Source organism: Oryctolagus cuniculus, chromosome 16 (assembly GCF_964237555.1).
Source record: "Oryctolagus cuniculus chromosome 16, mOryCun1.1, whole genome shotgun sequence".
Classification (NCBI taxonomy): Eukaryota; Metazoa; Chordata; class Mammalia; order Lagomorpha; family Leporidae; genus Oryctolagus; species Oryctolagus cuniculus.
Window position 1 is genome coordinate 15,136,149 of NC_091447.1, and position 22,680 is coordinate 15,158,828.

Consider the following 22,680-nt stretch of genomic DNA (forward strand, 5'->3'; position numbering starts at 1 on the left):
CAACTGTGTGGTGACCCTAGAGGAAGCTCCTGGCTGCGTGACTTTCGTGATCAGCCCAGCTCCAGCCGTTGTGGCTCACTTGGGTAGTGAACCAATGGATGGAAGTGTCAGTCTCTCTCTCTCTCCCCTCCCTCCCTCCCTTCCTTCCCTCCCCTCTCTGCCTCTCTAACTCTGCCTTTTCAAATAAATAAATAAATCTTTAAAAAGTGAGACTTATGAAGAGTATGTCAGTATTGTTTACCATCAGCAAAAGGTGTTCTAGAAGCAGTACACTCAAGTAAAAGCACTCACAGAAACAAAATATTTGAAATAAGCAGCAGCGGTCATTCCAGAGGGTTTGGACTTCACCTCTTTGACCTCCCAGTCACTGGGAGGCCCAGTGACTAACATTGCTGGAATGTGAGCGTGGGTCATCCCGGGTCTCCCTGAAGCTTGCTTAGTTGTCAGCATAGTAGGCGCCCCGGTTGAAGTCAGGGTTCTGCAGCTTGTGCATGGTAGGGTTTCTGCCTGATCCCAGGCAGTTTGGTAGACAAGTGATCTTCACATTGGCTTCAAGAAGATGCCACACCGTATTCTTAGGTGAATTCTCAATTGAGGCCTCTGCCTTCCTGGAATGTCTCCTGAAACAAGAGTATTGAGCGTCTCAGTCTGTTTCCTTTCAAGCAGCTCCACGCCACACTGATTTGTAGTTTTGTTCCAAGATTAACATCACTGCCCCTTCCGCCTCTCCTTGGAACAGCGCCTGAAATTCCCCAGCTTCAGAGATTGTGTCTCTGTGCTAAGTCCCTGCATCTGCAGGAAACCTCCAGGGCAAATACTACCAACCCTGAGGGATGCTTTCAAATACCTTCTCCATAAGCCACAGCCAGCCTTAATTATCATAAATTAGCAGATTGTCCCCTTTCTTGGGTTTGGAGAGAGTGGAAACAGCTGCAGGTACTTGGTTGTGGGCTATAACTGGGAAGAGATGAGGAAAGCAGGAATAGAATCTTTGTTGGTGTTTGAAGGGACTAGCTGCTGGGAAGTAGCTGGAGAATAGTAGGCTTGGGCGAGAGTCAGGCTGAGGATACCTGTTTACTATGCCATATCACCTGATGAGGATAGGCTGCCTTTGGTAGATGTCCACATGGTGACCCAGAGTCTCCATAAGCTCTGTCATCTCAGAAGTACTGAATCATATTCAGTTCATTCCTGCATTACCAGGAAGCTGGAATTGGGAGTGGACCAGGACTCAAACCCTGGCACTCTGATGTGGGATGGGGATATCCCAAGCAGCATCTTTTTTTTATTTATTATTTATTTATTTATTTATTTATTTTTGACAGGCAGAGTGGACACTGAGAGAGAGACAGAGAGAAAGGTCTTCCTTTGCCGTTGGTTCACCCTCCAATGGCCGCCGCAGCAGGCGCACTGCTGCCGGCGCACCGCGCTGATCCGATGGCAGGAGCCAGGTACTTATCCTGTCTCTCATGGGGTGCAGGGCCCAAGTACTTGGGCCATCCTCCACTGCACTCCCTGGCCACCACAGAGAGCTGGCCTGGAAGAGGGGCAACCGGGACAGAATCCGGCGCCCCGACCGGGACTAGAACCCAGTGTGCCAGTGCCACAAGGCGGAGGATTAGCCTAGTGAGCCGCGGCACCGGCTCCAAGCGGCATCTTAACCACTTCACCAAGCACCCACCTCCAAAAGTCATTTAACTGAATGGAATCGAACTGAACTTTGCACTTTTTAAAAGAAATGAGATATATGTGGAAGGACTGAAATTCCAGGCTATCATTCTTTTTTCTTTTGTAGGACTTGGCAGAAGGAGAGTCTTTGGTTTTTTTGTTTGTTTGTTTTTCTTTAAGGAAAGCAGCTATTTGGTGAAAGAGCATTTCAGTCTAGGTATATGACCTTAGGCACATCAGTTAGCCTTTCTAAACTTTGGTTTTCTGGTCTGAAAATAAGAAATTTAAGTCTTCTCAGATTTGTGTGAATGTCGTTTATGGTCATCTCCTTATTCATGTCTTTGATCTTCATTCACTCCTGAGTCAGTTTTCTGATTGTCTTCTGTTTTAATGTAAAAAGGCTTACCATCTTCCCCGCTCATTTTGGTGAACTTGATTAATTCTTCTAAGCCTCCTAGCCATCTGCGTCATGCACTGTGCAAATCTGAGCACAAAAAGTAGATTCCATTGTGGAGAACATTTTATTAAATGACTCTGATTGCATTCTGGGATTTGAGATAATCATTGAAAGTGTGATATGTGCCTTTATAACATTAAAAATTACTCCCCAAGTGGCCGGCACCGCGGCTCACTAGGCTAATCCTCCGCCTAGCGGCGCCGGCACACCGGGTTCTAGTCCCGGTCGGGGCGCCGGATTCTGTCCCGGTTGCCCCTCTTCCAGGCCAGCCCTCTGCTGTGGCCGGGGAGTGCAGTGGAGGATGGCCCAGGTGCTTGGGCCCTGCACCCCTGGGAGACCAGGAAAAGCACCTGGCTCCTGGCTCCTGCCATCGGATCAGCGCAGCGCGCCGGCCACGGCGGCCATTGGAGGGTGAACCAACGGCAAAGGAAGACCTTTCTCTCTGTCTCTCTCTCACTGTCCACTCTGCCTGTCAAAAAAAAAAAAAAAAAAAAAATTACTCCCCAAAGTTCACTTGGAGGGCAAATCTGTTGAAGATCGCTGGCAGGGTCCTCACACAAGGATACTTCCCTAATATTTATTTTCTACTCAGAGCACAAATGCTGATAGTAAACATTATACCCCTGTCATTTTTCAGTTTCAGATCGAGTTTTATTTCATACTTGAATTTCTGAGTAGTTACAGGTTTGAAAAGTACTTTGTTTTTCAGTGTGATAGTTTTGAGTTTGAGAACAGAGAGGAAGAGCATGTGAAGCAGACAGTCATAATCAGTAATTCCCCGACTTGCTGTCCGGCCTCATTCTGGATCCCTGTGAATTTTTTATTAATCATGAACAGCTGAGAAATGTCCATTTACTCACATGTTATTTATTGCCAAGTAAGCCCAGTTGTCTTAGCAGGCAGCTACAGCACAAACTGTCCAGTGGTAGAAGCTTTCTTATTTGGCTACAATGCTGTTATTCTTGAAGAACTTAGGATGCAAAAATATTTTTTCTAATGACTAATTATTAAATCTCCTTCTGGACTTTGGGAAGTTACTATGTCTCCAGCAAAATTTGTGTGAACCTATTGAAAATGGGTACATTTCAAAATATGGGTGTAGCCTGAGAAATAACTTGGTATGAACAAGTGTTCTGCAAAACCATAGTGTCCCAAGAAAATACCAAAAAAGGCAAATTAATGTCTCTTGTCCTATAGTTGAAATTTAGCCATACAGAATGAGAGCTATTAATGTTTTTTAATTCTTAAAACCTTTAACTTAATGTAACTTTAATGTTACACTGAACACTACTGTGAGAAGCAGTTGTTTTTTTTTTTTTTTGTACCATAGTTAAGAACTTTTTCCCTGATTGTTGTATTTTAATATATGTTCATTGTAGAAAATTCAAATATAGTAAGATGTAAAAGAAGAAGCTAAAGTGCTCCCAGCATGTAAAGACGCTTATCAGTAGTTAGGGAACATGAGATTACAAATACAGAATCATGCCATACCTGCTGTTTCACAAAACTTTTTTTTAACTCTCAGCATTATATTAGGGAGATATTTTCATGTCAGTGAAAATATAACCCTTTTGAGGTGCTGCAGAGTATTTTATCATAAGGATATACCTTAATTTAATCCCTGTCTTCTTTATGGGCATTTGGCCTATTTGCAGTTTTTCCCTGTTAAAAGACTCCTGCAGTGAAACCCTCTTAACCGTGCCAGCTTTGCCCTCTGTCCAGAGAAGAATTGCTCTGGGGCTGGTGCTGGGGGTTAAGCCACTACTTGGAGTGCCTGCAGTCCGTATTGGAGTGCCACTTTGTCCCAGTCACCCTGCTTCACAGAATATTCTCGTGGAGCTACTTCTAGGAATTTACTGCATCTGACATAAAACTGCTTTCTGTATAGAGTATCACCAGTTTGCTGATTTTTAGATAACCTTTGGGTACTAAGTCAGACAATAAGAGAAAACACTTGTATTTGGTCATTTCAAACTTTGATTGGATTGACTCCTCCTGTAATCTTTCCTTTTTTCTAAGACCCTGCATCCTAGTTTGGTTTGAATCCTCTCCTAATGGTCCAAAATAAAGTTCTCAAGTCTTTAAAAAATGTATTTATTTACCTTTTGGATTGTGATCACCTTGATTTTTTGTGATCACCTTGATTTTCAGTCTACAGTGTTTCTCTTATTTGAGAATCCTGTGTTTTCAGAAGAAACAGTTCAGAAGAAAACAGTTCCCTGCCCACACATACTCCCTCCATATCAGTGACTCTAGTGCTGTTTGTCCACCTTGTTGCTAGCATTAATACTGCTTGTTTCTCCTGTTTGCCTGTAGCTGAGGAATACCCCCAGGTTGTGTATAACTTTCCTTTCACCTGCAGACCTGGTTGCATCCCCAGGGTTTAGGCCCAGTACTTATCCCCCCTTGAGCTGCTGAACTTGACTTCCCATTCTTTTTTCCCACTCTCCTTGAATCCTCGATTACACGTTACCTCCTAGATAGTATAACCAGTCACCAAGGAGCAGGCATCAAGTCAACTTCTCAGCGTTCTGTTTTGGATTGGGGAAGTTAGGTAGGTTTACCAGAGAAATCTACCACACACACGTACAAAAAGAGAAATGAAAGAGATCAGCTGCCCCCTCTCTCCCACATATACACACAACCAAAGCCAGGTGTGTTCAGAGAGATATCTAAATGAATCCAAGTGTAAAAATACTAAATTTTAGCTGAAATGAAGTCCATTTTGCATTCTAGGTAGAAATTCTTACAATGGACTTTAACTTAGCATAGAACACGAACTGTTGGGCACAGTATTAGAGCTAGGTAGTCTATATATCAAGCTTAGTGTCTGGTGTGTGCAATAACTTTTGACAGTTATCTAAACTCTCTTTAAACATATTATAAATCTGCAGATTTCTAGAGAAATTGGACTCCAAATTGAAAGCAGGTAGAGTATGTGCCTGTTTCTCCCTCTTTCCTCCCACCTCTGGCTGGCTCAAAAGCTAATCTTTTTTACCCTTATGCTGATAGTTCCAAGAAAGCAATGTATTTCAGTGCTTAAATCTGAAGTCTGCCCAAGCTGTAGGACAAGTACTTGTAAGCATCCACTTATTCCTGCCCCAACCCCTGAGTAGCACTAGAAAGTTAGAACTAATCTGTTCCAAGCTCTCTGAAACCATTTCCTCATAGCCACGTGTCTAAGTGCTTAAACACATCTGGCTAAAAGAGTGCTGTAAGGTTTTTCCCTTTAATTCCGACTGTTACATGGACAGTTATTTTTTATTTGAAGTGTATCAGGTCTTAGAAATCATTTAAAGCAATGTATGACCAACTTTCTCATCTTAAAATTAATTTTTGGAAGATTTATTGATTTATTTGAAAGCCAGAATTAGAGAGGTCTTCTATCCAGTGAATCACTCCCCAAATGACCAGAACAGCCAAGGCTGGGACAAGCCAAAACCAGGAGCCAGAACTATATCTGGGTCTCCCACATGGGTGGCAGAGTACCAAGCAAGCACTTGGACCATCTTCTGCTGCTTCCCCAGGTACATTAGCAGGGAGCTGTGAAGTAGCCAGGACTCCAGCTGGGGCTTACATGGAATGCCAGCCTCTCATCCTAAAATTAATTAAAAAGGAATGCAAAATTAATGTTCTTGAGAATATTTTTAAAAATTGTGGAGAAGTGCCTATATGGCTTTCTCCCCCAATCCCTACCGCCAGTTTCTATTCACAAAGAAAAAGCTCCAGTCCATCTTAATTTTTTTGAGAAATTCCTGATGTTGCAGAATTCAAATTATTTTTATGCTCTTAACATTTCCATGACAAACAGAAAATTTTATGAGCCAAGAAAAAAAAGGCCGGCGCCGCGGCTCACCAGGCAAATCCTCTGCCTTGCGGTGCCAGCACACCAGGTTCTAGTCCCAGTCAGGGCGCCGGATTCTGTCCTGGTTGCCCCTCTTCCAGGCCAGCTCTCTGCTGTGGCCCGGGAGTGCAGTGGAGGATGGCCCAAGTCCTTGGGCTCTGCACCCCATGGGAGACCAGGATAAGTACCTGGCTCCTGCCATTGGATCAGCGTGGTGCACCGGCCGCAGCGCGCCGGCTGCGGCAGCCATTGGAGGGTGAACCAACGGCAAAGGAAGACCTTTCTCTCTGTCTCTCTCTCTCTCACTGTCCACTCTGCCTGTCAAAAAAAAAAAAAAAAAAAAAAGACACCAGGAGAAACTTAGAAAACTAAGTATGATCTCAGAACTAATGATTGAACAGAGAAAGGAACTAAAATGCTTTAATTAAAACAAAAATCACAAGTGGATGAAGTATGAAGAAACTGAAAATTTATAAGCTATTTAAAACCTGGAATTGCTGTCAGAAACTACACAGATGGGTCATGGGTGGTGAACAGCAGAAGGGATTCTGGATGAATCTGCTTTGTTCTAGTTGCTCCCCATGCCATCCATCTCTTGGAAAGCCTGACATTGATTAGCTGTTGAGCCAGACTAACGCTGGCAGCAGATCCAGTGATCTGCCTTTCAGTGCATCCTTCTGCTGGGTTTGCAGTTTTGATCTGCACCCAGACATCCATCATGTCTCATTGACTCTGGCACCCTTACTCCCAGTTGTGCAGCCAATCAAATCATTTCAAATGTTGAATTCATGAGATCATGTCTGAATGGATGCATCTAGTCCTGCCCAATAGCCTTTGACCTCAGGAGAGCTGGATTCAACACCACTGAATCCGATGTTATAGGTCATGGGAAAATGATACTGTTGTGTTGCCAACAGTTACAGCTTGGTCCATCTGGCTGTGGAATGGCATGCTGTCCTTGAGTGGCACAAGCCTGAGCACCTGCAGAGATGACCAGAGAACCGGAAGGCTTGGGTCTGGACAGAATGGTTGTGCCCTTCTTGGCGGGGGGGTCGGGGGGTGGGGGCTCCAGCATGACCACAGAGACCTGTTTGACACACTCCATGATGGACTGCAGGATGCCAGCAATAGTGAGGGCCCTCTCAGTTGAGTTGGGGAGCATTGCTTCTGCCACCTGCACCTGAGCCCTGAACTCACATTTCCTGGATCTTGCAACCACCTCTTCCAATGAGAAAGCCATGCTGACTGGCAGGGACCACCAATCTCAGGATGATCTGAGGTCTACTGGCAGCTGTGCTGTTAGTCATGGAACTGCTGATGTCCTCTTCCTGTCTGTCAATGATCTTAGCAAAGACTTTGAAGATGGCATCAGTGGGTCCAGCAAAGGGATCGCTCTCAGGACAGTTCCCTTCTGCGATGCTGATTTGAGCATTACTCTTAGCAGATTCTCCTTTCTCATGATGATATTGCCCACTTCCTTGCCAGATAGTGGGAGTGATGTTTAATCCACCCTCAGTCACACTGGTGTCCATGTCAAGCAGTGTTCTTGGGAGCTGGACCATAGTGGTCACATGTTTGGCCATGGATGTGGATGAAAGGCAAAAACTGCAGGCATGAGGCCATGGAGGGGGAAGGGAGAGCAGGCACAAAATGGAAGGACTGGAGGCTAGTGGGTGGGGGAAGAGGAGGGGGAAGAAGACCTCCATGGCGGGTGGGTGGGTGGGCAGGGCTCCGGCTGCTATTTCTGTTGGTCTGACCCATATAGCTTTCTTTCTTTTTTTTTTTTTTTTTTTTTTTTTTGACAGGCAGAGTGGACAGTGAGAGAGAGAGACAGAGAGAAAGGTCTTCCTTTGCCGTTGGTTCACCCTCCAATGGCCGCCGTGGCCGGCGCACCGCACTGATCCGATGGCAGGAGCCAGGTGCTTCTCCTGGTCTCCCATGGGGTGCAGGGCCCAAGTACTTGGGCCATCCTCCGCTGCACTCCCGGGCCACTATGTCCTGTCAAAAAAAAAAAAAAAAAAAAAAAAAGGAAGGAAGTGGAGTAGCCAGGACTCGAACCATTATCCATATGGCCATATGGGATGCCAGCACTACAGGATCTGATGTGCCATGACACTGACCCCATTTTCTTTTATTTTAAGGTGCACAGTTTCTCTTAAGAGAACAAATGAGAATATTTTTCCCCAGTTTTTCAGTATCCATTGACTAAAACTGAAGCTTAGGGAAGATGTTATGTTTATCCCATAGTTTTGTATGCCTACTGATTGATTACCACTGAGTAACCCAGGGAGACATTGATCCTACTTGGAGAGTGAAGTCCTGACCAATTAAGGCTCTGTGCCCTGGTCACCTAAACAACAGAATGTCCATCTTCACCATGAGTCAAAATAGTCTGTATTAAGGGTTCCTTTCATAAGAAGCTACCCTCTGTGGTACGCTTATCTAGTCTAGTGAACACCTGAGACGTGATAGGTATCAGTCCAGTTTTCCCAGAGGGAACTCAACATTAGAATCAGCTTGTTCTGTGCTTGGTTGAGATTGGGATTGTTTGAATTCCTGTGTGACCTTGCTTGTCTGCAGAAAGCAGGAGACACGCTGTAGCTTCCTTTCTTAAAAAAGGCAAGGGTTCAGCACACTGATTGGAAGCATCCCCACTCACACACCAGACGCACATGGGACACAAGCGTGCGTGGGGTGCCTGCTGGCGAGCGTGGTACTGTGAACAGGCCTTGCCATGAGGTACAGATAGGTGCTCCTTTCTAATCATTAGAGAGAAAATTGAGCATCCAGACCACTCAGAACAGACTTGTCAGCTACTTCATGGTATTGATCACAGTTGGAAGAGTGGCCGACTACACTGGCTCAACTGAATGTCTAAGAAATTACTCTGTCACAGAGGTCCACACAGTGCCTTCCGCCTCTAGAGATCAGCAGGAGAGTGGCAGTTGGAGCTTTACATTATCCTTTTTTTTTTAAATACCACTGAGTACATCTGGCTAGAAATGTATTTGAAAAAGAGGCTTTTTTAAAGTAACAAAATGACTTATTTTAGAATTTCTTGTATGTTATCTTCAGTAACAGAAGGAATAGAAGACAGGGTAGTGGTGATCTGTCCAGATAAATTAGAGCCAGAAAGTCACCAACGTAGTCATGTGCCTTCCTCTTGCTCTGCCCCAGCTGGCCCCCACTCTCAAGAAAGCGTGAGGTTAATTTGGATTTTAATCTCAAGCCACATGTGTCTGTGTGTATTCCAGTAAATTAACACATTCTTATACTTTGTTTGTTTGACTATCTCCTGTTGTTTTTGTTTTTATTTTCCCCTTACCAAAAGCTTTCTGTCCTTTCCTGTTACAGGATTATAGCTGGACAGACATCCGCTGCCCCTTTGAAAAACGCAGAGATGCAGCATGTGTGTTTTGGGACAACGTAGTATACATTTTGGGTGGCTCTCAGCTTTTCCCCATAAAACGAATGGACTGCTACAATGTGGTGAAGGACAGCTGGTACTCCAAACTGGGCCCCCCAACCCCTCGAGACAGCCTGGCTGCCTGCGCTGCAGAAGGCAAAATTTATACCTCGGGAGGCTCCGAAGTAGGTAAGGACTTCTTACTTTATTTTTGTTCAAAGGAAATGCTTTTAAGCCAAGCACTTTGGCTTACATATTTAAGTAAGTATTGACATTATTTATAAGGGGACTTTATGCTTCAGAGCCCCTTTCCCTGATAATTTACCTTATCCCATTATAAATCATTAACTAATAAAAATTCAGCTTCCTAGGTTACATTAATTGCCAGTTGTTTTCAGCATGATTAGGTTGACACCATCTGAATTTTATTTCTAGGTTAGATGGGGGTATGTGATATCAGTAAAAATGAACTATTTGATTTGCTTTAAGATTTTTTATTAATATTTTGATTGATTGTATCAGCATTTCTCTATTTATTTATTTGAGAGGCTAGGTGACTGGTACAAAGCAAGCATTCCCATCCGCTGATTCACTCCCCAAGTAAGGGCCCCCATCTAAGTCTGAAGCTGGGGATGCTGAGCCAGGAACTCATTCCTAGTATCCCATGTGGATGGCAAGGACCCAATTGCTTGTGCCGTCACCACTGCACAATGCACCCAGGTCTGCATTAGGAAGCTGGAGTCAAGAACCAAGCCACAAACGAACCCAGACACTCCCCAGTGTGACCATCATCTTAACCTCGAGGCCCAATGCCCACCCCTAGGTTTGTTTGTTTGTTTTTTTTAAGATTTTATTTATTTATTTAAGAGGTAGAGTTACAGACAGTGAGAGGGAGAGACAGATAAAAAGGTCTTCCAGCTGTTGGTTCACTCCCCAAATGGCCGCAACGGCCAGAGCTGCGCCGATCTGAAGCCAGGAGCCAGGAGCCTCCTCGGGTCTCCCACATGGGTGCAGAGGCCCAAGGACTTGGGCTGTCTTCCAGTCTTCCCAGGCCACAGCAGAGAGCCAGATTGGAAGAGGAGCAGCCGGGACTAGAACCAGCACCCATATGGGATGCCGGCACCACAGGTGGAGGATTAACCTGCACCACTAGGTTTTTAATCTAGTGACTGATAGTGGAATTTCATTCTTGTTGATCAGATCAGAGTGTGGGTATAAAAACTTTTCTTGCTGATGAATAGTTTGTTAATGTCCAACACTGATCTTTTCCTAAGCAAAATAATTTTCTAAGTGAATAAAGATGCCAGACAAAATACCTGTGTCCCACACCAGAGTACCTGCATTTGATACCTTCCTCCAGGACCTGACTCCAGATTGCTGCTAATGCAGACCCTGGGGAGGTAACAGTAATGGCTCAAGTAATTGGGTTTGTCATGTGGGAGACCTAGATTGAGTTCAGGTTCCCAGTCTCAGCCTAGCACAAGCCCAGCCATTTGCAGAGTAAACTGGCAGATGGAAGTGCATCTCTCTCTCTCTCTGCCTCTCAGATGAATTTAAAAAACGAAATGGATTGGTAAAGAGAACTCAGACCAATTAACCCAAGGTATAGATTTTAAATGTTATCTTTTTATTTTTCTATATTAGCCCAGAGACTGTTTTACTTTTGGACAGCATATTTATCTGTTTCAAGTTTCTACACCCCACCACGTGTCAGATAAGTACAAGAAAAACTGATTTCCTGAAGTGTCTTAGGAATTGACCTTTTCCCTTTAAAAGTATTCTGCACAAAATATTTCAAATACAGCATATTTCAAATACATAAACCCTAAAAAGAATAACTGCTCTGTGACACAGCACATCACCTCATTTCAGAATCTACCAACTCAGGTTTTCAGTTAAATAGTAGTGTTTTTTTAAAAAATATCTGCTATTCATGTATACTGCACACATTCCCCTCAGTTCCACCACCTGAACCTAGCAAGTTGGAAAAGAAGTTCTTGTTGGCCATGACCATTGCTTTTCTGTTTGTTGCTTTCTGATCTTTCCTTTTTCTACTGTGGTGGCAATAGAAAATTTTAAAGGCACATTGTACTTGTTTTCAAATCATTCAGCATTAATCTAAAATGGTGTGAGGTAAGAAATAGTAAAGTTCTAACTTGTTTTTTCTCAGGGGGAGGGGGAACACTTAATCTTCAATGTCATTTCTAAAATTCCTTACAGAGTTTCTGCACTGTGAAGTGGCAAAACATGACAAATCTATGAGTTATATTTTGCCCTCAAAACATATCATCAAAATACAACAGAAACAGTGGCCAGTATTGTGTCGCACCACTGCTTATGATGCCAGCATCCCATATCAGCCCCTGCCACCCATACGGGAGATGAGGATGGAGTTCCTGGCTCCTGTCTTCAGCGTGGCCCAAACCTGGTTGTTTGTGGCCATTTGGGGAGTGAACTGACTGATAAAAGATCCTCTCTCCCTCTCCCGCTCTTCCCCCCTCCCTCTCTCCCTCTCCCGCTCTTCCCCCCTCCCTCTCTCCCTCTCTCCCCCTCTCCCGTTCTCCCGCTCCTCCTCCTCTTCCTCCTCCCCCTCCTCCCTCCCCTCTCCCCTTCCTTCTCCCTCTCCCTCTCTATCACTCTGCCTTTCAAATAAATATTTTTAAAAAATACAGCAAACACATTTATACCTTTTAAATATACCCAAGAATGGACTAAGAGGCAGGCGTTGTGGTATAGCAGGTTAAGCCACCCCTTGGGATACCTACATCCTGTATTGCAGTGTATGGTATCAAGTCCCACCTCTGCTTCCAATCCAGCTTCCTGCTGATGGACCCTGGGAGGCAACAGTTGATGTTTCCCACGTGCATGGGAGACCCACATGAAGTTCCTGGCTCCTGGCTTCAGTCTGGCCTAGCCACAAGTATTGTAGGCACTCCCTCTCCTCCCCTGCTTTCAAATAAAATCTAAATAAATAAACTTTTTAAAAAAAATAGACTTTCAGGCTTACCCACGTGATCACTGAGAGTAGTCAGGGAGTCCAGCTTTGTTAGTGATGCAGCAGGTGTTATAGAATATTAAATAAGCCTTAGGATATTTTCAGATAGTGGTTTTCATGGAGTTTTTTGTTTGTTTTTTTAGTATTAGTCTCGGATGTTTTAACCGTATAAACTATCCTTCAAACATGAGAACTATTTAAAAGTAGTCTTTATATAGATCATTTAGAACAAAGTCAGTTTTGAGATATCTTTATTTGAAATTGATAGCAAACTTGCTCTTCACATGCCCAAGTCCAAAGTACTCCTGTAATTTGAGCAAGGGAATCATCTTCTACTACCATGTACATCACACACTTTATAACTACATGAGAAATATTTAGCCAAATACTTAACTGTAAGTTTTAATGTTTTTAAAGTGTGGAGCTACCATCCGTAAGTATGTTTTTTCACTCTGTATTAACATCTGAAGTTTGAATAATTCCCACGATGCATAACAGGGCTTGACGAATTATGTGTTGTTTCTTACTTAATTTTTGTATTGAAATCAAGCCACTTTCTTTTTCTAATGTTTGATTACCCATAAATAAACCTTTTTATTAGAGCCTTTTTTGCTTATTTTCCAAGGTGTATACAGAGTTTGTTTGTTTGTTTGTTTGTTTTGTTTGTTTTTGACAGGCAGAGTGGACAGTGAGAGAGACAGAGAGAAAGGTCTTCCTTTTGCCGTTGGTTCACCCTCCAATGGCCGCCGCTGCCGGCCCGCTGCGGCCGGCGCACCGCGCTGATCCGATGGCAGGAGCCAGGTACTTAACCTGGTCTCCCATGGGGTGCAGGGCCCAATTACTTGGGCCATCCTCCACTGCACTCCCTGGCCACAGCAGAGAGCTAGCCTGGAAGAGGGGCAACCGGGACAGAATCCGGCGCCCCAACCCGGACTAGAACCCGGTGTGCCGGCGCCGCAAGGCAGAGGATTAGCCTAGTGAGCCGCGGCGCCGGCCCAAGGTGTATACAGAGTTATTAACTTTGTTCCTACCTACATGCTGGTGGTGGTGTTGATGGAGTGGGAACATTGCAACTCTGAATTTTTCCTTCCCATAATAATGATTCATCTATACTATGTCAGTTCACACTCAGTTCACTGCAGACCTGCAAAGCATGATGGGCCCTTTTCCTTTACAGGGAACTCAGCGCTGTACCTGTTTGAGTGCTATGACACAAGAACAGAAAGCTGGCACACCAAGCCCAGCATGCTGACTCAGCGCTGCAGCCACGGCATGGTGGAAGCCAACGGCCTCATCTATGTGTGTGGAGGAAGTTTAGGGAACAATGTCTCTGGAAGAGTGCTTAATTCCTGTGAAGTTTATGATCCTGCCACTGAAACGTACGTATCAACTCAAAACTCTTATTTCGGTTATTCTGCAAGTTCAGTTGGTGATGTCACTGATGGAGGGAACTCGACAGAAGAAGATGGCTTTTGTATTAAGACTATTATTATTAAATCAACCAAGACACAAATAACCGCTTTTAAAAAGGCAAATTACTGGGGTGAGCATTTGTGATGGTCATCAGGATGCAGCTTGGGACGTCCTCATCCCCTGCTGGAGTGCCTGGTACAGTCCCAGCTCCTCCATATCTGATCCAGAATCATGCTGCTGTGTACCCTGGAAGGCAGCAGATGATAGCTCAAGTACTTGGGCTCCTGTGTGCAAGCATGATGGAGTTCCAGGCTCCTGGCTTTCTGTTGCAAGCATTTGAGGAGTGAACAGCAGGTGGAAGATAGCTTTCTCAGTAAAAGTTTTTCAGAAGGCAAAATGGTAAAGAAAGAAATGACTAGCCAGTTTTCTAATCTTCTACTTAGTGGTAGAACCTGTACAGTGTGGCCAAAGGCAGTGTGCCAATCATTGAATAACAGAGATGGGGGTGAGTACAGTGACATTAAAGCTAATTAGGGAATAAAAATAAGTAATGTCCTAGTGTTTTCCTTTTGTTGACATATCCAAAGATCTTTGATAAGAAAAGTTACATGCTCATATGGCTGGATTGTTCATTGTTCTTCCTGTACCAGAACAAGTTATTAGGTAAATATGTTCAACTTAAATGTTATGCCAAGGCCGGCGCTGTGGCTCACTAGGCTAATCCTCTGCCTTGCGGCGCCAGCACACTGAGTTCTAGTCCCAGTCGGGGCGCCGGATTCTGTCCCGGTTGCCCCTCTTCCAGGCCAGCTCTCTGCTGTGGCCAGGGAGTGCAGTGGAGGATGGCCCAAGTACTTGGGCCCTGCACCCCACGGGAGACCAGGAGAAGCACCTGGCTCCTGGCTCCTGCCATCGGATCAGCGCGGTGCGCCGGCCGCGGCGGCCATTGGAGGGTGAACCAACGGCAGAGGAAGACCTTTCTCTCTGTCTCTCTCTCTCACTGTCCACTCTGCCTGTCAAAAAAAAAAAAAAAAAATGTTATGCCAAGGTGGCCCAGATGCTTGGGCCCCTGCACCCACATGGGAAACCTGGAAGAAGCTCCTGTCTGCTGGCTTTGGATCAGCCCAGCTTCAGCCATTGTGGCCAGTTGGGGAGTGAACCAGCAGATGGAAGACCACTCTCTGTGTAACTCTGACTTTCAAATAATAAATAAAATCTTTTTAAAAATGTTACGTCAAAGAGTTGCACCAACTCTGAGGCTTCAAGAAAATAATGTCAGACTACAAAACATAGAAGCCCTCCATTCTAGCTATTGTTGTTTTGTTAATTAAGAGATAAGAGTGCAGCCAGCGCCGCAGCTCACTAGGCTAATCCTCCGCCTTGCGGCGCCGGCACACCGGGTTCTAGCCCCGGTCGGGGCGCCGGATTCTGTCCCGGCTGCCCCTCTTCCAGGCCAGCTCTCTGCTGTGGCCAGGGAGTGCAGTGGAGGATGGCCCAAGTGCTTGGGCCCTGCACCCCATGGGAGACCAGGAGAAGTACCTGGCTCCTGCCATCGGATCAGTGTGGTGCGCTGGCCACAGCGCGCTGGCCTCGGTGACCATTGGAGGGTGAACCAACGGCAAAGGAAGACCTTTCTCTCTATCTCTCTCACTGTCCACTCTGCCTGTTAAAAAAAAAAAAAAAAAGAAAGAAAAAAAAGAGGTAAGAGCGCTTTTTTTGGTGTTTTTGTTTTGTTTTGTTTTGTTTTTTACATTATTTATGTGAAAGGCAGAATTACAGAGAGTCAGGACAAGGTCTTCCATCCAGTGGTTAGCTCCCCAAATGGCTTCAGTGAGTTTTGGTATTTAAAAGGTTATCTAAATAACCAGGCATTTCTCAGTTTGCTATTAACCAAAGGTCTCGAAGTTAATTAAGAATTTTGGAAGGTATGAATATGTTCAAGCTCACACAGCATAGATAAAGGCAGTTCCTGTTTCTATCATGAGTTCACCAGACAGATGATATTTAAATTTTTATAGAGATTTGTCCTGGGAACAACACTGATGACTTTTTATTTTTTTCAGGTGGACTGAGCTGTGTCCAATGATTGAGGCCAGGAAGAATCATGGGCTGGTTTTTGTAAAAGACAAGATATTTGCTGTGGGCGGTCAGAATGGTTTAGGTACGTGATGTTAATTCACTGTACCACTCTCCTGTGAGTTTGCTGGTGCTTCCTTAAATTATTGAAATGTTTCTTAAAATCCAGATACAAGCACTTACCGTATCATGGTATCTGTCTTAATAATTTCTGGGAAGTAATAAGTATGCATCTTGTGAAACACTGCAGGATACCAAACATCCCTGTCTATGAAACATCACCAGGGCCACCAGTCCTTGTGACAGCTCCCACACATTTTCAGATGCCCTTGGGAGGTGACTTCACACCAGTTTACCAACTACTGAGCGATAGAAGCATCTGAACTTTAAAAAAACTTCTTGGACATCTTAAGTAGAAATGTTAAGACTTGTATAAAGTCCCAAATGGCAAAGTTCCTAACCATTTTTAAGCAGTGCATGAAAACAACAATATTATTTTTTTTAATGACAAAATTGACCTTTTTATTTTTTTAAATAATGATGTGCTAAAGAATCTCCTTGTCTTAAATAACGGGGAATCCAAACTGAACCTAGAGATAATCCACAAACTTCACTTCAGTCAGTAAATTTTAGCTCTGAAGTGTAGCAAAGAACTACCTTCCTTCTGTATCCCTCTCCAAAGCTATTTTCCATAAACTGTTAAAAGAAAGAAGGGAAAAGGACATTTGTATGTTAATCATTGTTGATTTGCTTTTTCATTTTTCATAGCACATTTTTGTCAGGAAAAAAACCCAGTATTTATGAAGCTGAAAAAAGTTGAATTTCTGTTATGTTGAAGTAAGAATAAGGATTGAAATGGTGGATTTTTGGCATATACTGCAAAATTCTGTTTGAAAATGTTCATGATAGTTGAAAAATCATTACTTTTAAGAGGTCTTCTTAGACTTCAATAGTGTTTCATGTTGTTCTTGTTGTCTTATTCTCTTAGGTGGTCTCGACAATGTAGAATATTACGACATTAAATTAAACGAATGGAAGATGGTCTCCCCAATGCCCTGGAAGGGCGTGACAGTAAAGTGTGCCGCCGTCGGCTCTATAGTTTATGTCTTGGCTGGTTTCCAAGGTGTTGGTCGATTAGGACACATCCTCGAATATAACACTGAAACAGACAAATGGGTTGCCAACTCCAAAGTCCGTGCTTTCCCAGTCACCAGTTGTTTAATTTGTGTTGTAGATACTTGTGGAGCAAATGAAGAGACTCTTGAAACATGAAAAATGAGTGGTCCTGAAGATTCTCCAGACACTCAAAAATATGGCCACCAGTGCTTTGTTCCGAGAGTGTGGCTACAAAGTTTTGGTTTGGTGTTTTGTTAAAGAATGTTTAAATGAAATCCCTATAAAACTGATGATTGTTTTATATGGATTTCCTTACTTAATTCAAAGACCATATTTTAGCTGGCCAAATAACCAAGAACATATCTAGCAAGAAAACTTGAAAAGTTATATGCATTTGGTGGAAATATGAATTTCTGGAATGAATTTCACATTTGTAACTATATGACAGAGGAGGGACTGGCTCATCAGTGAAGCGCCCTCACCTTAACTCCGATTCTATTTTCATACATGATGGAAGTGCTGTGTAGTTAGGTCTGATTGTTTAGTCAAGAACTAAGAGTTCTTGAAGTCTAATTCAAGATGGGCAACTCTGATGGAGCAACTTAGCCTCACATGGTCTTGCTTGTCTTCATTTGTTTCCTTTAGTGCCAAATGTATTCCATTTTAAAAGTACATAGGAGTGGGTCATCATACACTCACAAAATTTCATGAACAATGTTTCTGGGGCTTAACGATGTGCCCAACCCCTCATAAAATATATTTAATCCAATTAAATATATTCCATCTTTTTAGCTTGAGAAATAGTTTGCTTAGCACCCATCATTAATTTATGTCACTGTTTTCACACAGTGGTTAACGAGATTCTGCCTCTTCAGTCCTCACTGCTAGATAAAATCCAGTCATAATAAGAATGATTCAATAGGAAAAGATAAAGCTATTTAGCAAAATTATAGATCATTAGAAAAGCACTGATCATTGTATCACATCATGTTGACGCTGAACTATGAATTTAAAAGATACATGATTTCTTTTTCCTTAGCAAAACAGTCATATTTAACACAGTTGTCTCTGAAAGTTTCATAATAATTTAATGTATGTATTCTATTCATTGCTTCTACGTGGTCTGTAAATCTTTTACAACCTCAGTTATTCAATTGTTTGCTAGTAACGTTTTGCCCTTTTCACTACATATGGAATGAGCCATATAAAGCTGTCACCATCAATGTTTTTAATCTGACAATATTAAATATTTTTTAACTTAAAATAGACTGCTCAATTTTACTCATTCTTCCATTTAAATATGTTAGGTAATGGTTGTTTTTAGAAATTTGTGAAGTGGTGTTTCTATTTTACTTTTCACTATTTTCTTTAAATGGAGATTTTAATAATCTTAAATAAAAGTATTCAACACACCATGCCCTCTAAACACCCCAGCAGCAACTAAGCTACTTTCTGTCTCTACATTTGACTGTTCTGAACATCTTAATGTAGGGTTTTGATGGTTGCACTCCACTGAAGAAAATGTCACTGGTTAAATTTTGTGGAAGGTAGAATACCAATTTATGTTAATACGGTTATATTACATTATTTGATATAATAACCTCATGTAGAATATACAACACCTCCTAAGACATTTTAAATACATTAATTAGCCTTTGTTTTTAGGCTGTGTCAACTGACTAGAATACACAGTGCTATAGACAGGTTTTATGTGGGCCATAATTAAGGGTTTTTGTTTTTGTTTTTTTTTTTCTTTTTTTTTTGGTAATCTGTATCATAATTTCTAGTTAATGGAGTTCTTTTTCTGCCTTGGAAATAGTCCACAGAATCGTCAGTGTCAGGATTATGGGTACACTAAGTTGACAAGTACACATTTTCTGTATGCTTTCTCCGCAAAATTCCCATCCTGTATAATGCCCCTTTTCAGGATTTTTTGAAAATATTTTCTCGTGTGTGTGTGTGTGTGTTAAGATTTATTTATTTACTTACTTGAAAATCAGAGGACTTGGGCCATCTTCTACTGCTTTCCCAGGACATAGCAGAGAGCTGGATCATAAGTGGAGCATCCGGGACTCAAATCAGCACCCAAATGGAATGCCAGCACTGCAGGTGGCGGCTTTACCTACTGCGCCACAGCGCCAGCCCCCCTTTTCAGTATTTGATTGACATGTTAACATCATTTGCAATAATACTACTTTGATGGTGCAACAGTTCAGTTTATGTTTTTGAAAACCACGCTTCAGGAATCGGTGCTGTGGCACAGTAGGTTAATCCTCTACCTGCGGCACTGACATACCATACGGACACCAGTTCTAGTCTGGGCTGCAACTGTTCTGCTCCAGCTCTCTGCTATGGCCTGGGAAAGCAGTGGAAGATGGCCCAAGTCCTTGGGCCCCCGCACCCGTGTGGGAGACCTGGAGAAAGTGCCTGGCTCCTGGCTTCGAATCGGCTCAGCTCTGGTTTTTGCTGCCATTTGGGGAGTGAATCAGTGGATGGAAGACCTTTATCTCTGTCTCTCCCTCTCACTGTCTGTAACTTCACCTCTCAAACAAATAAATCTTAAAGAAAAAAAGAAAACCACACTTCAAATAAGAGAATTGAGCATTTGGAAAAAGAAATCGTTGCTATAACAAACTAATCAAATTGTTACTTTGTGACCTGGCTTTCAAAAGCTTGATAGTCTTGAGAAAAATGTTGTCATGAATTACTTTGACATGATACCATTACCAACAAAATCAAAATGAGCCACTTAATAAGCAAGTCAACCATACACTCTATTTTCTTTTATAGCAAAATCAGTCCATTTCTTTATAGAGTTAACAGCAAGAAGTTTGGATTTGTGGCTCAGGCCAAGTGAAAGAGACATACAGGGGAAATTTTGCCTTTTAAAATTGGATACTATTGGGGACCCATGCTGTAGCGGGTAAAGCCACCTTCTCCAGTGCCAGCATCCAACTGGGCACCAGTTTGAGCCCCAGCTGCTCCACTTCTGATCTAGCTCTCTGCTATGGCCTGGGAAAGCAGTAGAAGATGGCCCAAGTCCTTGGGCCTGGAAGAGGCTCCTGGTTCCTGGCTTCGGATTGGTGCAGCTCTGGCTGTTGCGGCCATCTGGGGCGTGAACCAGTGGATGGAAGACCTTTCTCTCTGTCTCTCTGCCTCTCTGCCTTTCAAATAAATAAACCTTTAAAAGGATAAGATTGGATACTATTAACATTCAAAAAATTATATTTACTCCAACTTGGCATTAAACCAACTCTCACTAAGTCCTAAAAAGTAGGTAATAGGACAACACTAAATCTTACTTTAGATATCTTCCTTCTCTTTGCAGCTGCTTAAAAAGCTTGAATCCACTTTCCTCTTGCTAACTTGCCTCCTTCCCAAGATGATTCGAACTACTTCACAATCAAAATAAAGAGTGTGTGCTGGGAAGCTGAAATAGCATCCCCAGAACAAGAACGCTTCGACTTCCTGAGCTTCATGCCCCCTCCTAGCAGTGGTGCAAAATGGCCTACAAGAGCCAGCTTACTGGAGGGTCATAAGGGATTCTCCCGTCTATCTTCCAGTTCCTCTGTTTAATCAATCCCAGTATCCACATTTAATTTCCAGGAGCACTTCCTTTTTGTGATTCTTCTGTTATATAGCAGGCTATTCTTATTTCATTTTCCCTCTCCAAGCATGTTTTAGTTTATTTAACATGTACTGTACTCCAGGCATGTCATTCCTCTAACTTCTTTATCAATCTGTCTGCTTTGCTCTTTTCTGTTGGCGTGTATCCTCAACTATCTATCTGGTCCTCGGCCAAATATTTGTATTTAAATTCAAAATGGATACAAGGTGGCTTAATAATCAGTGAATGTCATCATAGGATGACAGAATGGTCAACTGTTTTTTCTTAGGGATCCATAGGTATTTTTTTTGGAATGTTTGATTCTCCAAAAAATAATCTCATCTCCTACCCCCTGGTTGGGAAGGAGAGCAAATTGGGAAGACAGAGGCTATGACCCTGGCTGTGGGGATTCTGGAGCTCAGGCCAAGGGACTCTTAACATTCCATGAGCCTCTGGAATCAAGCCTCTTCATTTTTCAGGAAAAAAGCCCATCTTCTGGGGCCGGCGCCGTGGCTCTCTTGGTTAATCCTCTGCCTGTGGCCCATATGGGCGCCGGATTCTAGTCCCTGTTGCTCCTCTTCCAGTCCAGCTCTCTGCTGTGGCCTGGGAGGGCAGTGGAGGATGGCCCAAGTGCTTGGGCCCTGCACCCACATGGGAGACCAGGAAGAAGCACCTGGCTCCTGGCTTCGGATTGGCATAGCTCTGGCCATGGTGGTCATTGTGGGGGTGAACCAACGGAAGAAAGACATTTCTCTCTGTCTCTCTCTCACTGTCAAAAAAAAAAAAAAAAACCATCTTCTGTCAGGTGGGGACAGTCACCTCACTGTGTGGGGTTTGGGAGCTAAGTTCTAACCACAGCCCACATAGATTCTGAACAATCCACCCCTCTTTGGTCCTTGTGGACTTTTAATTCCGGAGGTGTTTGACATCCTCTGGGGACCTCAGCACCCACCTTACCAGAATTTAACCTGACCCTCCTCCTCTCTTCTGAGGGATAGCTGCTCTTGTCCTACCTACCTGCAGCCTTCATCAATTGTGGTTTGGGAATGTGGCTCTCTCCTGACTTCCACCTGTGCCTCTCCCTACACTGACCCCTCAGAGCTTTGCAGGCCTCAGCCCCAGGCTGGCTGTCTCCCACTGCACCCCACCTGGACAACCTCAGCCAGGACCGGGACCTTGCCTGCCTCTCCACCTTCACCACACTGACTGTGCTCACTACAGCTTCAGCCACCAGTGGTATCATCTGGGGTCTTGGATCCCAGCAGAGACCTTACACATACTGTCAGCGAGGTGAGAAGTTAGTGGCTACAAAGAGATTGGGCAACACACGTGAATAATAAAAATGAATTTTTTAAAGAAAATAGAAGCCAAGACTCTCACTATCAAAGAAGAGTTAAAATATGGAAGGAAGATAACGTGAATCCTGTGATCTGGAGGCAGAATCAGTGAGTGTTAGTGCGAACTCAAAATTTTATCTATAGCCCAGTGGATTGAGCTACCAGTGTGGTATCCCACATGAGCACTGTTTCAAGTCCCAGTTGCTCTATTTGCAATCCAGCTCCCTGCTGATATGCTTGGGAAAGCAGCAGAGGATGGTTCAGTGTTTCGGTCCCTGTCACCCATGTGGGAGACCCAGATGGAGTTCCAGGCTCCTGGCTTCAACCTGGCCCAGCCCCAACCATTTGAGGAGTGAACCAGTGGATGGAAGACCTGTATCTCTCTCCCTTTCCCTCTCTCCTCTCTTCTCTCTCTCCCCCCTACCCCCTCTAACTATAACTCTGACTTTCAAATAATTAAATAAAATACCAAGACCGGCATTGTGGCGTAGTGGGTAGGGCTGCCACCTGTGATGCTGGCTTACCATATGGGTGCCAGTTTGAGTCCCAGCTGCTCCACTTCTGATCCAGCTCCCTGCTAATGTGCCTGGGAAGCAGCAAATGATGGCCCAAGTACTTGGGCCACTGCTGCCCACATAGGAGACTCAGATGGAGTTCCAGGCTCCTGGCTTTGGCTTAGTTCAGCCCCAGCCATTGCAACCATTCGGGGAGTGAACCAGCAGTTGGAAGATTCATTTCTCTCTCTCTCTCTCTCTCTCTCTCTC

At 43.7% G+C, this 22,680-nt stretch overlaps 1 protein-coding gene and 1 pseudogene across 2 annotated transcripts in view; one reads left to right on the top strand and one right to left on the bottom strand.

The window, feature by feature from the left end:
• Nucleotides 1-18,236, top strand: part of KLHL7 (kelch like family member 7) — a 66,351-nt gene extending 48,115 nt beyond the window's left edge. For both annotated transcript variants that reach the window (XM_002713712.5, XM_008261523.4), the window contains exons 8-11: nucleotides 9,324-9,564; nucleotides 13,548-13,749; nucleotides 15,844-15,941; nucleotides 16,845-18,236. In XM_002713712.5, coding sequence (XP_002713758.1) covers nucleotides 9,324-9,564; nucleotides 13,548-13,749; nucleotides 15,844-15,941; nucleotides 16,845-17,128 — 825 coding nt within the window. In that variant the 3' untranslated portion in view covers nucleotides 17,129-18,236. The remainder of the gene's footprint in view (nucleotides 1-9,323; nucleotides 9,565-13,547; nucleotides 13,750-15,843; nucleotides 15,942-16,844) is intronic.
• LOC100350333 (poly(rC)-binding protein 2 pseudogene) lies at nucleotides 437-7,501 on the bottom strand (annotated as a pseudogene).
• Nucleotides 18,237-22,680: the final 4,444 nt, after the last annotated feature.